The following is a 14,683-nucleotide window of genomic DNA, read 5'->3' as shown; positions in this document are numbered from 1 at the left end:
CGTGCGTATGTGCGTACGTGCGTGTGTTGGATGTGAGTCAGTGTCCAGCACGTTGACAAATTGATGTAAAGTAACAGAAAGGACACCGTGGGTCAAGGCTCCTCTTCTGCTGACTCAGGTTTGGTTTTTGCTTAGTGTGAAGCTTCATCTTGCTTCCTGAAAACTCCTCAGACCAGACCAGCACCCTGACTACTGCTGTAACACATCTGGACCGCTGTTACACATCTGGACCACTGTACCTGACTACTGCTGTTACACATCTGGACCACTGTACCTGACTACTGCTGTAACACATCTGGACCGCTGTTACACATCTGCACCACTGTACCTGACTACTGCTGTTACACATCTGGACCACTGTACCTGACTACTGCTGTAACACATCTGGACCACTGTACCTGACTACTGCTGTAACACATCTGGACCACTGTTACACATCTGGACCACTGTAACACATCTGGACCACTGAACCTGACTACTGCTGTAACACATCTGGACCGCTGTTACACATCTGGACCACTGTACCTGACTACTGCTGTAACACATCTGGACCACTGTACCTGACTACTGCTGTAACACATCTGGACCACTGTAACACATCTGGACCACTGAACCTGACTACTGCTGTAACACATCTGGACCGCTGTTACACATCTGGACCACTGTACCTGACTACTGCTGTGACGCATCTGGATCAGTTGTGAAATCTTATTTGAAAGCCGTTTTTATTAAAACGTTCACTCTTGGTTAAAACTAAAAATCAAAACGCTGAGTAAAGGTGACTGAAATTAAAATGTCCTTTTGTTCTCAGGACTTGGACTAAGTCTAAAAGTAGCCGTCCGTCATCTTCCCTGTGTCTCACTTATCTCTTGTTAACTTGAGGTCAGAAGCTTCAGCAGGAGACGAGGGACAGGAAGAGGAAGTGGCTCCCTCTCTCTGAGGAGACGCTCCGGAGGAAAAGACGACATCCTGAGCTGAGGAGAAACAACACAACAGAGAAACACAGAGGGAGAGAGTGGAGTCCTGCTGTTCCTCCTCTGAGTTTCAGAGAGAAATCTGACTGTGAAGATCCACGTTTCACAGAGTAATGAAGCGAATGTGTTTTATCAGATGGTTCAACTATTATTACATCTACACAGTGTTTCCATGAAGCCCTCTGCTTGTCACATCCACTGACTGTCTGGGGGGCCGGCCGGTCGAGGCACTTCATGTTCATGTGGACTTCAGGGAATAATAACAGATATTTCACTGTTTTGTCATTTAATGCACCGACCAGTCAAGAAATGTTTAAATAGAAAACTGTCAGACCTGTGGATACACACAGAAAAAGCAGCTTCAGTTGTGTTTGGTTTTCTCTGTTTCTCAGTAACAGACTGAGAGGTCACATGATCCCGGCTGTTTGTGATTTGATTATTTTATCATCTGACACCATAACAGCTCTTTCATGGTTTAGGGAAGTTGTTTGTCTGCAGGTCATTTATTAAACTCACTTCCCCCAACTTAATTTACCTGAACAACAGATCACACAACAACAGCAGCACAGAGGACGCTCATACACTTGGCTGACAGAGGGTGGAGGTGGTGAACAGGAGGTTAGTTTTCAGCCAGTGATGGAGGAAGTACACAAACCTTTTACTGAAGTACAAGTACGAGTGTGTGTGTGTGTGTGTGTGTGTGTGTGTGTGTGTGTGTGTGTGTGTGTGTGTGTGTGTGTGTGTGTGTGTGTGTGTGTTTTGATGGTAATGTGGAGCTGTGTACAGATGAGGAGAAACAGCTGGAATGAACCACAGGAGGCAGATCTGCTGTAGGAAACTGTACTGTAGGTTTTAAATGTATCATCACATTTAAATAAAAGTCAAAATCATTAAAAACAATCAAATTTCAGGTTTACAGGTAAATGACAGTGAGTGAGTACAGGTGAGCGGCACAGGGCCCCGATGATCTGGACCTCTGGGGCCCAGCAACATGTCCTCAGCCCCCCCCCCACCTGACTTTTATTCATACAACTCTCAACTTTTTCTGGAGCTGTTTGTTTGATTCACTTTGTCTCAGAGTAAAAGCTGCAAGAAAATGGTTCTGTCAACGTGTCAGAGAAGACTGGAGTGTTGTCCCTCTGTCTCTCTGTCTGTCTGTCTGTCTGTCTGTCTCTGTCTGTTTGTCCTCTGTCTCTCTGTCTGTCTGTCCGTCCTCTGTCTCTCTGTCTGTCTCTGTCTGGTTGTCCTCTGTCTGTCTCTCAGCTGTTGAAGTAGATTCTCAGTATCAATATCAACCATTCCTCTAATGTTCTTATTTCTATTTACATCAGTTCAGTTAAGATAAAAGATAAAATTATAACTAAACATAAAAACACATTTTAACATAAATTTTCCAAACAGTCTCTCAGACGGTTTTGCCACAAAATCAGGCCGATTCAAACCCTCCAGGTCCCGTCAGTGGAGGCCTGGTCCTACAGCAGGACGCAGGGCCTCTTGCTGACGGTGGGCTGCGGGTTGAGGAAGGCCCTCACAGCCTCGGTGAAGACGTCCTTTATGCCGTCCTGGTTGAGGGCCGAGCACTCCAGGTAGCGGACGGCTTGGATCTGGCGGGCGAGGGCGGTGCCCTGTTGGTGGGTGACAGGCGTCTGGTTCTGATCCTTCAGCTTCCTCTGAATCTCTGCGTCGTTTCGGAGGTCGCTCTTTGTGCCGACCAGCAGGATGGGAACGCCAGGACAATGGTGGGACACCTGGGGATAATGATAATAATTAAGTTCAGTTCAGACTGCAGCAGCTGGTTAGCTTAGCTTAGCATAAAGACTGGAAACGGGGAAACTGCTAGCCCGGCTCCCAGCTGAGAGATAGTTCAGATTATCATCCCTGTGAAACAGTGAGTTGTTGTTTTAACACTGGTTTTTGTTCAGATGAAACAAACGAGATAAAACCTGTTAATCAGCTTCACAGGTGCTGACAGGTGTTTGTTACCTGACTGTCCTGACCACGTGTCTCATCACAGCTGCCTCTGACCTTTTACTGGAGGAGACTGGGGACGGTTGCAACTAGTCTTGCTCCTCCAATCAGACACATGCTAGATCAATGACACTCATACTGCACATGCTCAGTCAGACCCTCCTTTATTTTTGGTCAAACTGAGCTTTTGTTTGAATTAATCAGAACTGTGCATGTGTCCAGGTCAGAGCTCATGATGTTCTGTCATGGCCGACAAGCAGCCAAATCACAACAGACCACACACACACACAGTGTGTTTCAGCATTTTAGTTCAAAATAGACAAAATATGCAGCTAATTCTGTCCAAACAGATGCAACAGTAACTGTTCTTTTTAACTCATAAGAGAAGACAAACAAGTTATTGTGGGAATTATTCTGTAGCCTCTCAATATATTTGCTCGTTCATTTCATCATAAGCCATAAAATAGATAAATTGTGCCTATTTTGATTCAAGGTAGGTTTTATGGTCTATAAAACAAAACTCAATAAATTAATTATTACTAAATAAATAAATAATAATATTAAACTGTGTATGTTACAGTCCTCAGTCAGAATCAGGTCAGTGGCTGTTTTTACTCTGTAATTACACAATGAGAAAAAGGTTTTTGACACATTTACCAAACATTTTCTGTTTTTTCTCCAGTACTGTGACTGTAAATTAAAAAATACAGTAGCATACTTTATTTCTCCTTTCATCTAAAGTACCACACTGTTCCTCTTGTTCTCCACAGCCGTGTTTTCTTCCTCTGTGAGAACCAGGAACCGGTCAGTGTGTTATCAGTGCAGTGATGCTACACTGTAAATCACAGGCTCCATTATAAAAACCACAAGTGATAAGCAAACTGTTAAAGGTGGTTTAAATTCATTTCTGCATCTCTAATCTCTCGCCGGGTAGATTTTGACCTCTGACCTCTGGATGCCACTTGTGTTTGACGTTCTCGTACGAGGCCGGGCTGGAGATGGAGAAGCAGATGATGAAGACGTTGGTCTGGGGGTAGGACAGCGTCCTCAGCCGGTCGTACTCCTCCTGACCCGCCGTGTCCCACAGGTTCAGACTGATGATCCTGCCGTCCACCGTCACCTGAACGCCCCACACACACACACACACACACACACACACACACACACTGGGTCAGAGTTACACCAATGTTATACTTTGTACATGAGGCTCCGATACTGACGTGCAGTCACTGCGCTACAGAGATACCAACTGAGGATGCTGGGGAATATGTGGAATATGTTCTCCAAGTGGAGTATAAACAAATTTAACACTCACACACACAGACACACACACACACACACACCTGGCTGCTGTAGTTGTCGAACACCGTGGGGATGTACTCTTTGGGAAACGCTCCAGTGGTGTAGGAGATGAGGAGGCAGGTCTTCCCCACGGCACCGTCACCCACAACCACACACTTTATAGTCTGCATGATGACCTCTGACCTCTGACCCTTCAGCAACCTGTAACACACACAAACACACACACACACACACACACATTACTGCTGTTAGTGGGCTTTCAGTACATCTACACCACAATGTGTCGCCTCACACTGACCTCAGACCAGTGCACACACACTTTCCCGGAGGAAGCTGTGTGATGTGATGAGCTACACTGTTGCACTTACACATCAATATGATGAAACACAACTTTACAACAAACAAACAAACACAACAGAAACTCTTCAGGTCTTAAACTAAATTTTGTAGAGTCCCTCTATAAGACCAGAACCATGACAGGACCAGTCGTAGTTGTGTTGACGACAAATGTGGGATGAATCAGATTATCTGGGTCTGGGTCCTGAGCACCCGCCCACCTCGTCAGGTTGGTGACTCAGCGATTCATCCTTCGTACACACGCACGGTTTTATGCAGTTTTAAGTTGTTTTTTTCCCAGAACACATCTCAAACCTTTATAATCAATTAATCAGCTCTTCTTAACAAAAACCTGGTTCTGTTGTTCACCTTCTTTAAACCGTGTTCTCTCCACCTAAACAGCTGTCTAACAAACATCCCAGGTAACTAACTGAGGCCTTGGCAGGAAACATCTGGACAGTACTGATCAAACACAGCTCACGAGACATCTTATTGTCTCCGAGCCAGTTTTTAATCTGACTGAACTCTTTACTCAGGATTAACCATCATTTGTCCTCATCCTCATGTCATCAGTTGGTTTTACCTTCAGAGCGTCTGATTGGTTAATTTGTGTTGCTCCAGCTGCCAGAGACACTTTGGTTTCCTTCAGTTAACACAGTTTGTTCAGAGACACGTGACGTCCCATCGTCTGACTGCAGAGACAGAGAGGGGAGGGGAGGAGGGGGTTTGTCCTCCATCAGTATTTGTGTTTATGGAAATGATCTCTGCAGAGGGAAACGGTCTCCAAACAAAACAGAGATGTTATCCTGCAAGACACACACTCTTTCAAACGCACACACACACAGATTTGAATGCCAGTGTGACTCTGTGTGAATGAATTAAAGTCATACACACTTTATTTAGACTTGATTTGCATCTATGTGACAGAAAGATACTTGGTAGTAATAGCAGTACTGGTAGTAGTGGTAGTAGCACTAGTAGTGCTGCTGTAGGATCAGTAAACTGAGACTCCAGGTCCAGAGTCATCGAAATTCAAGTCCAAGTCACCAAGTCCATATCCAAGTCACCCACATCGTGTCCAAGTCACCACAAATTGCTCAGGTCACTCAGGACAAGTCAACAGGGTCACGTTCAAGGCACCAACACACGTTCCTGTGGTGATGCTGAAGTTGCCAAGTCATTAAGCTGGAGTCACTGAGGCCACAGCAAACTCACCAAGGTCACACCCAGTTCGCCCATGTTGGGTCAGAATCACCCAGACCATGCCTGAGTCTTCCAGATCCAAGTAAAAAGGTCACCTAAGTCTGGCCTGATCCGGACCACTCACGTTAGAGTTGGAGGTGACCAGGGTGACTTGGATAAGACCTGGATAACTATGAGCTGCACAGATCACATCCACGTGTGTCACCACTGTCTGAGCTCTCAACGTCAGGTCTGAGTCGCCAACGTCACCTGGTCGAGTCATCTTCAAGCCACTGTGGTTGTGTTGAAGTCAATTCAAAATAACTAATGTATGAGAGGAGTTACACAGATCATGTCCGTGTCCTCAACATCATATATCGGTCATGTTCAAGTCACCCGGGTCATGTTTGTGCTGCAGAGGTTATATTTCTGTCAGTTTGAGTACAACAGCTGCACCTTTAGAAAGAAGATGTCAGTGACAGTTTCCAGTTTCTCTCTGTGTAGTTTGTTATTTTTTTATTTCAAAGTCAGTGTTAGTTTGAGTTTCAGTGTTTATGATGGTTTGTGTCGTCTGATTCATGTGAGCTGCAGAAGAAAAAAGGACAAAGACAAAAAAGAGTAATGATAAAAATATGAACATGATCAGATGAACATTAAAATACTGAGTCTGTAGAGTCTCCAGATGTCTGGAGAGAGAAAGTGGCTCAGCCCAGACTCTGGGGACAACGACCCCACCCTCCCTCCCTCCCTCTCTCTCCCTCTCTCTCTCTCTCTCTCTCTCTCTCTCTCTCTCTCTCTCTCTCTCCCTCTCTCTCCCTCTCTCTCTCTCTGGGTGGAGGTCAGCTGATCTCACTGCTGGACACTTTAACCTCTGATCTCACAATTTTTCTGTTTAACTGATTCTTTTCCCCTTTATATTGTGTAGTTGGTGTAACTGAGGAGAACTGTGACCTCTGATCTTTAATGTAAAGTAACTATGTATATTTACTCTGATACTGTACTTCAGTATAAATTTGATGTACTTGTACTTCACTGTTTCCATTTCAGGAAAGTTTACACTGAACTTTTACTGCTCTACATTTATCTGGCAGATTTATTTACCAGTTATTTTACAAATTAGGATTTTTTTTAAAAACAGATGCATTGTAAAAAAAATAATCAAACTACTCAACAGTTTCAGCTTAAATGATTAATCAGGTAATTGATTAGTTGATTATCAGATAATTGATTTATCATTAAAGTCATTCTTCATGCAAAAACAAACGAAACATTTCATGGTTTCAGCTTCTCAGATGTGAAGATATTTATTTATTGACACATTCATTATTGATTAGACTGTTGATCAGACCTGAAGATGTCACGTTGAACTGGGTTATTGTGATTGGCATTTCTGACCATTTATGTTCAATACAGTTTATTGATTGATCAAGAAAATAGTCATCAGATTAATTCATGGCAAACATGATCATTAGTTTCATGCTGCTTCCATATTAATGCCGGAGTCATCATGATCAGACAGGAGCCATGTTTCTGCAGCGCTGAGAACTTTTACTTCTCCTGCTGCAAAAATTTAACTCCTGTACTTTTACTTATTTTGCACTCAGGACTTTTACTAGTGCTACTGTATGAATATAGTGTGGTATTAGTACTTTTACTTCCACCACTGCTGCCTCTGACCTTTGCAGTAGTAAAACAAATATTCAGATACTTAAAGTATAACTGGTGATATTCTGAGGTCACTGTGAGGTTCCTGTGTGTGTGAACATACTTGAACAAAACAAAGAATCATCTTCACTAGATTTTTCTTATAGTCAATAAATCTCATGTGCAGAGCTGAGCTAACAGTGTGTCAGTGTCTGACTGCGGCTCTCAGCTCTGAGCTCATTGGTTCCTGCTGAAGACTTCAATCTTTACAACACTTCACATGTTTGTAATTTTTAAAAAAAGCTCAGTAATTTTCTGAACCCTCTCGCTCACGCTTTTATCAAACAACAGGAGGAAGTAGTTTGTATTAATAAGTGTTAACCTGCAGAGACAGAGAAGAAGAATGAAAGAAATGTCTCAAGTGTCGTAACGACTCCTTTTGTAAGAAAAAAGGAAGCTTTCAGTAGAAAAGTGTCATTGTGGTTTCATGTTGAAATAAAGCAGCAACTTCAGTGAAGAAAACTGCAACCGCTCAGAGACGAGAGCTGACGACTGATGGACAAATGGACTCATTAAAGTCGTAGAGTCACTGACTGAGCTCCTGATCAGTGAATCGGTTTCCTCCAGCAGCCGATGATAATATCTGCTGCTTGGAGGCTGATTTCTCTGTCGCAGTGAGAATCAGTTTCTCGTCTGACACAACAGGTTCATGAATTCATTCCCTGGAGACTCAGGATAAAAACCTTTATGAAGCCGCTCATGTTCACTGCTACTGGTATGTCTGAAACAACCAGTCCTCCAATCTGAGCCAGTCCTCCAACCTGAACCACTGAACCAGTCCTCTAACCTGAACCACTGAACCAGTCCACTAACCTGAACCACTGAACCAGTCCTCCAATCTGAACCAGTCCTCCAATCTCAACCAGTCCTCCAACCTGAACCACTGAACCAGTCCTCTAACCTGAACCAGTCCTCCAATCTCAACCAGTCCTCCAACTTGAACCACTGAACCAGTCCTCAGACCTGAACTAGTCCTCTAACCTGAACAACCATCAACCCTCTGATAGGACGTGCTGCTGGACTATAATACACCCCTCAGGCTGCTGCTGTTAAGTAGTTTCAGGTCATGTTACGTCTCAGCGCCTGCCTGTGTCTGTGGTTTTAACACATGCAGTCTGAATATATCTTTAAAGTGTGTTCATGTTACTCAGCACAGTCATGAGGAGTCCTGATGAATGTTAGGGCTGTAACTTATCACAACCTCCCAGAGTCTGAGGTGACGTCTTCAGGTCACTTGTTTTGTACGGCCTAAAGTTCAAGCTGATCGATTTACAATAATCAATGCCAGACTCAGAGCATGATCAGCATTGTGTCTGCTTGAAAAATGGCGGCAATGATCAGTCGACTACCAAACTAGTTGCAGATTATTTATCTGTCAATCGACTAATCAGCTGCTGGGATCGCTCTGTGAACAGGAAAGCCTGATGGTTTTATCTTCAATGTCAAGGTCATATTTGATGATAAAGAAAAACTGCAAAGTACTTTCTGTACAAACCAAACCAAATCTGACCAAACTAGACCCAACAGATACAGTGTCCTGCATCTTCAAGAGGTTTTCAGCTCAGACTGTGCAGCGAGAGCAGCAGGTCTGGTCTGAGACCAGATCTGAGGGGGGGCAGTCCTCTGACAGAGTCAGACTGTGAGAGAAAGAAAGAAGAAAACACACTAAGAAAAAAGAGGAAGAAGAGTCGACATCAGTGACTGAACACACCCGAGACACAGTTGCTGTGTGAGAGCAGCCCACAGCTCAGTGTGCGTGCGATGGTGTGATGGTGTGTGTCTGTGTGGGAGATTAAGGTGTGAATCTGAAACAAACACATTTGCTGGTGTATTTCAATGCCAGTTAATCATTAGCATAATAATAATAATATATATATATAAAACTGAGGCAGGAGAATATTTACATGAATCACCACTGAGCTGCAGCTGCACTGTGACAAACATCCAGACACACAACCAGAGGAGCTCTCACTCTGCCTGTTTTATCAGGACACTGTTCAGTCACAAGTTTCATACCCTGCTTTAACTGAAATCACCTGTCACCCTTTTAACCACACCCAGGAAGTTATATAACCCCACCCATCAGGTCTGCAAAGCCCTTTCCCTCCAATCCACTGAGAACAAAGAGCCACTGTGAGACCTTATGATATTTTGTTTGGTGAACATTAGATTTGTTCATTTGTATTATGCTGCATTAGATTCCGGTGTGTAATACCCTGAAGGTGCTCAGATGAAGTAACATCAGCTTGATTTACTTTATGTATTTCATTATTGTTAGTGCTGATATTTTAAGTTGATATGTAATTTAACTTACTTTGTCTTTATGTATTTTGTTATCTCTCTTTCAGTTGTTGGAACAGCTTCTGGATCCTGTTTATTCCACATCAGATGTTCAGTGAGCCAACAAAACCACCTTCATTGTAGTTTTTACACTGACTTTAGACCAGTTTCCCAGAATACATTTCACATCAACCAGTGACAACAGCTCAGACCTCGTAACGTTGTCATCCTCCCACTGTTATATTATGATGTCACTTTATTAAGTTCAGTTATCTCTCTAATGACTGTCTGTTTATTGAGGTAATGTCTGTCTGGAAATTTGCTCTGATGTTTAAACATCTCAGCAGCTAAACGGCTGCCTCCTGAGAGAGCTTTCAGTCAGCATCCATGGTCATCATCATGTTTCCTCAGCAGCTCTCTGGCTCTAGTGTCCCTATAGAGCTGGATTTAAAACCTTTAGGAAGATAAATGTTGGAAATATATTTGTTGCTACATTAATTTGAAGGTGAGTTGAAGCTTCCTGTTTCTACACATATCACGACATTTACATAAAGATCTATAAATGTGTACATGACTGTGAAATGAACAGAGGCAGTGTGGTCTGTGCTGAATATAGTTTCATCATGACAGATAGTTCAGCCTAGGCCTGCTCTATTCGAAAAGTGCCTGAGATAAATAAGAGAAATGATATAATATGAAGATAAAATAGATAAAAAGTGACTTGACTTTGCCTGTTGCCTCAGTCCTGACAGCCCAGCACCAGAACACTGTTTTCTTGTTCCCAGAACGAGTTTCATTAACAGGAAAAGAACATGTGGAACTAATATCATTAGTGACTGTTCCACCCAGTTCAGGATCCTCTGGTTCTCTTTAAATGTTCTCCTCAGTGTTCACCTCACTCACCTGGATCATGTGACCACACCACAGGTTTAAACTCCGACCTTCAGTTTGAATTATTTCAACTTTTTGTGAGTTTGGTGGACGACTGAAAATACTGCAATACCCATGAGCCTCAGCTGCCATTGCTATGGCTCTGTAATTGGATGTTTGCTGTTTAAGTGCACCCTGGGAGTCGTAGTTGATTATTTTCCTTCAGTTTTAATGTCCAGAGACTTTGACCTTTGATTTCCAGTCAAAGAAACTGATGACTCAATCGGCTTCATGATGGGCATGATGGGAAATGTGGTTTAAATTTGAACAACTAGTGTCACTGAGGAAAGAGAAAGGTGGCCAGTTTGGTGTTGGTGGTTTTTTATGTCAGCATTTCAGGAACTAACAGACAGCCTAGGTTTCGTCTCGTCAGCTGCATTCTTCTTCTGTGTTTTTATTTTATCTTTCTGGTTTAGGAAGAGTCTCCAGCCCACAGAGGAACCGAGTCCTCCTGCAGCTGAAGCTCAGACGGGAAAATCTCTAAAATTGGAGCTACGGGGTTTACGGAGTATTTTTACAACTGTGCAGACACCTGCTCCACAAACTGACTGCAAACAGCAGATTGTGATTTTGAACATGAACGTAATGAATATGGACAACTTCAACCAGGTGGTGGACAAAATGAAAGAAATTCACTAAAAATAAATAATATATATATTCATTTATTTTCCATACTGCTTATCTGAAACCGGGTCGCAGGGGGGGCTGGAGCCAATGCCAGCAGACATTGGGCGGGGGCGGGGTACACCCTGGACAGGTCGCCAGTCTATCGCAGGGCTGACATAAACAGACAAACAACCACACACACACTCACTCATACACCTCCAGGCAATTTAGAGTCACTAATCAACCTTATGTGCATGTGTGTGGGAGGAAGCCGGAGAACCCGGAGGGCACCCACACAGACACGGGAGAACCTGCAAACTCCACACAGCCCCAGGCCTGGGATTCAAACCCAGAACCTTCTTGCTTGAGGCGACAGCGCTAACCACTGCGATGCATGCAAACACATCATACATATGTATATATATACATATATACATGCACACACACACTACAAAAATAAATATTAAGTAAGTGATTACTGGCTTTTCCCTCAACAGAAACATTTTAAACCACACAGATGTTCCTCAAGAAAATAGACAGTTAAACAGGTACAAACCAGGAGAATGTAAATCAAACCAGGACTAAGTCACCAGACAGTTGTCGAACTCCACCGTAGCCATGTTAGCATGCTAACATGGCTACAGTGCTACATACCCAGCATGTCTCTGTTAACAGGCTGGAAACAAACCAGCAGCTAATGGAGAAGATCTAAACTTTGACTGAGGGTCAAACTGAAAGTGAGCGCACCTGAGCTGTCTGAGATCACTTCTCATCGAACAGGAAAACTGTGACTACACAGCTCTAGTGAGAACAGCAGGTTAAAGTTGAAGCAGGAAGTGGGTCTGTCTGCTGATGTTTAAAACTGATGGTATAGGTCATAATCTAACTGTTCGCCTTCACTTTCTCAGCTAAGACAGTTCGTCTAACCTGTACTCACCATGTTCCCAAATCTCAGTTTACACACTATTGTTATACTTCTATGACTGACGTCCAGCTGACTGAGCATCCCCCACACTTACTGAACAACTACAGCGTTTCCTAACCCCCATTCACCTTAATAAACAGTCAGACGCCACAGGCCAAAGAGGAACTGGTCTGTGTTGAAACCGAAACAGGAAGGGTTTGTCCACCGCTCTGTTCATCCAGCGGCAGCATGTGTGCAGGAGATGAGTCCGTTAACACAGTCCCACCAGCAGTTCATGTCAACAGATAAAAAACAGGTCAACAGAAAGGAATAAACTGAGTGTAATCATCCTTTAAGAAACTGAAATCTGAGGGTTGTCAGGTGGTTTCTGTCATTAAAATGAAGACATTATTTCATCACAGCCACAGAAATCCTGGTTTGCAGTTGGCTAACAGAATGAGGACACCACAAACAGGTGTGGTCTTAAATTCCAGTGCACATCAAACCAAACCTGGACTGAAACTCCAGACTACACTGGACTAAACCTGGACTAAAACACCAGACTACACTGGACTAAACCTGGACTGAAACTCCAGACTACACTGGACTAAACCTGGACTAAAACACCAGACTACACTGGACTAAACCTGGACTAAAACTCCAGACTACACTGGACTAAACCTGGACTGAAACTCCAGACTACACTGGACTAAACCTGGACTAAAACACCAGACTACACTGGACTAAACCTGGACTAAAACTCCAGACTACACTGGACTAAACCTGGACTAAAACTCCAGACTACACTGGACTAAACCTGGACTAAAACTCCAGACTACACTGGACTAAACCTGGACTAAAATGAGTATTTTTGATTCTCAGTCTGGCTGATTCACATGTCAGCAGTAGCTTGGTGACCTCTGACTTCCTGTGTCATTCTGGGAAACCTGAAACAGGCCATCTCGACTGACCTTCCTGACTCTCATCTGAGCGCGTGCGGCTGTCTTCTGTGTGATGTCATCTTGATGTCATCAACCTTGTTTTTTTTTCTGCCAACATGCCCATGATTACATAGTACATTCCTATAATATTCCTATGGTGTCATTATGGTTGTTATGCTGTTTTGGCTCCTACTGTAACGAGTGTAATGAATGGGCCATGGTACAGACCCAGGACCCCTGAACCAGAACCTCTATGAGAAGTATTAACACACAAAAGAACCACAAAGACACAAAACACCCAAAAGGAAATGTTTTCACTCTTAACCTTAATATACAGTTAAGTATTCCTGTATTTTTATAGTAATATTGAGTTATTGTTATTTAGATCTACTGCCAATAATACAGTGATTATAGATACTATTAAATGTTTCTTTATAATATTTCTATTGAATTTCTATGATATTTAATATTAATTAATGACATATAACCTATAATATTCCTATAGGTGCCACCGCTCTCCTCTTGTCCCTGTTTATCTGTAATATTCTCATAATATTCTCTGAAAACTTTATTTTGAAGTATTCATGTGGTTTTCTTTATAATAATCCCACAGTATTGCTGGAGATCGGTGTTTCTTCAGTATATTGATATTCCTCTGACAGAGAGTTGGAGTTATTCAGACATCATGTTCCTGTAGTGGAGACAGATTCTGTTTCACTCTCGTTCTCTTAGTTTGAAAACCTTTTTTTTTGCACTGATGTAAAGTTTCTAGAAGTGAGTGACAGAAACACACACACACACACACACACTGGGAGTGGTCGCACTTCATCTCCAGTTTCTCGCAGCAGCGTCAACAGACAGACAGACAGACAGGTTATCGATCCGCTGGAGAACCGATCGATCAGGGAATTAAAGCCAATACGATCAATAACCTGCTAAAAGTTTGGACAGAGAGGAGGAAACACACACCCACTGTCTCACTTAGACACACACACACTCACTCATTCCCACACACACACAGACACACACACAGACACACACACAGACACACACACAGACTCAGCTGGTCAGTGTCGGATCATCCCGGGGCTCCGGGCGGATGAAAATCAGAGACTCACCGGTCATCAGTCCTCCTCTCCGGGCACACAGCTCCAGTCAGTCCCGCTGTGCGTGTGTCAGTGCGTGTTTATGTGTCTGTGTGTGAGTGTGTGTGTGTGTGTGTGTGTGTGTGCGGGAGGGACGGATCTGTACCTCAGTGTGAGGGGGCGGAGCTAATGAGGAGGAGGAAGTCCAAGAGGAGAGAGAGAGGAAGTGGTGGAGCAAGTTCGAGGAAGTTTACTGCGTGTGTGTGTGTGTGTGTGTGTGTGTGTGTGTGTGTGTGTGTGTGTGTGTGTGTGTGTCTGTGTGTGTGTCTGTGTGTGTGTGTGTGTGTGTGTCTGTGTGTGTGTGTCTGTGTGTGTGTCTGTGTGTGTGTGTGTGTGTGTGTGTGTGTGTGTCTGTGTGTGTGTCTGTGTGTGTGTGTGTGTGTGTGTGTGTGTGTGTGTGTCTGTGTGTGT

General features: G+C 43.4%; 1 protein-coding gene across 2 annotated transcripts; it reads right to left on the bottom strand.

Annotated features, from left to right (window-relative positions):
* Positions 1 to 1,800: 1,800 nt before the first annotated feature.
* Positions 1,801 to 14,406, bottom strand: rhogb (ras homolog family member Gb). 2 transcript variants are annotated; one of them, XM_071506477.1, is made up of 5 exons: positions 14,246 to 14,406; positions 5,164 to 5,272; positions 4,286 to 4,445; positions 3,892 to 4,062; positions 1,801 to 2,722 (listed from the first exon to the last, which is right to left on the bottom strand). In XM_071506477.1, the coding sequence occupies exons 3-5, from the start codon at positions 4,412 to 4,414 to the stop codon at positions 2,447 to 2,449; spliced, it is 576 nt and encodes a 191-aa protein (XP_071362578.1). In that variant the 5' UTR covers positions 4,415 to 4,445; positions 5,164 to 5,272; positions 14,246 to 14,406; the 3' UTR covers positions 1,801 to 2,446. The 2 variants fall into 2 exon arrangements, with proteins under 2 accessions (XP_071362578.1, XP_071362579.1); XM_071506478.1 differs by lacking the exon at positions 5,164 to 5,272.
* Between the last annotated feature and the right edge of the window lie 277 nt (positions 14,407 to 14,683).

This window comes from Trachinotus anak, unplaced genomic scaffold, assembly GCF_046630095.1.
Source record: "Trachinotus anak isolate AG129_WGS33_773 ecotype Australia unplaced genomic scaffold, CSIRO_AGI_Tana_v1 ptg000020l, whole genome shotgun sequence".
NCBI lineage: Eukaryota > Metazoa > Chordata > Actinopteri > Carangiformes > Carangidae > Trachinotus > Trachinotus anak.
The sequence above is the reverse complement of the archived record's forward strand: the minus strand, read 5'-3'. Positions and strand labels throughout refer to the sequence as shown.

Excerpts from the sequence above, each read along its gene's own strand:
- rhogb (XM_071506477.1), bottom strand. The coding sequence starts at position 4,414 with ATGCAGACTATAAAGTGTGTGGTTGTGGGTGACGGTGCCGTGGGGAAG. Across the intron at positions 4,063-4,285 it reads TCGACAACTACAGCAGCCAG|GTGACGGTGGACGGCAGGAT; the intron begins GTGTGTGTGTGT and ends TGGGGCGTTCAG. Across the intron at positions 2,723-3,891 it reads AACACAAGTGGCATCCAGAG|GTGTCCCACCATTGTCCTGG; the intron begins GTCAGAGGTCAA and ends CATTATCCCCAG.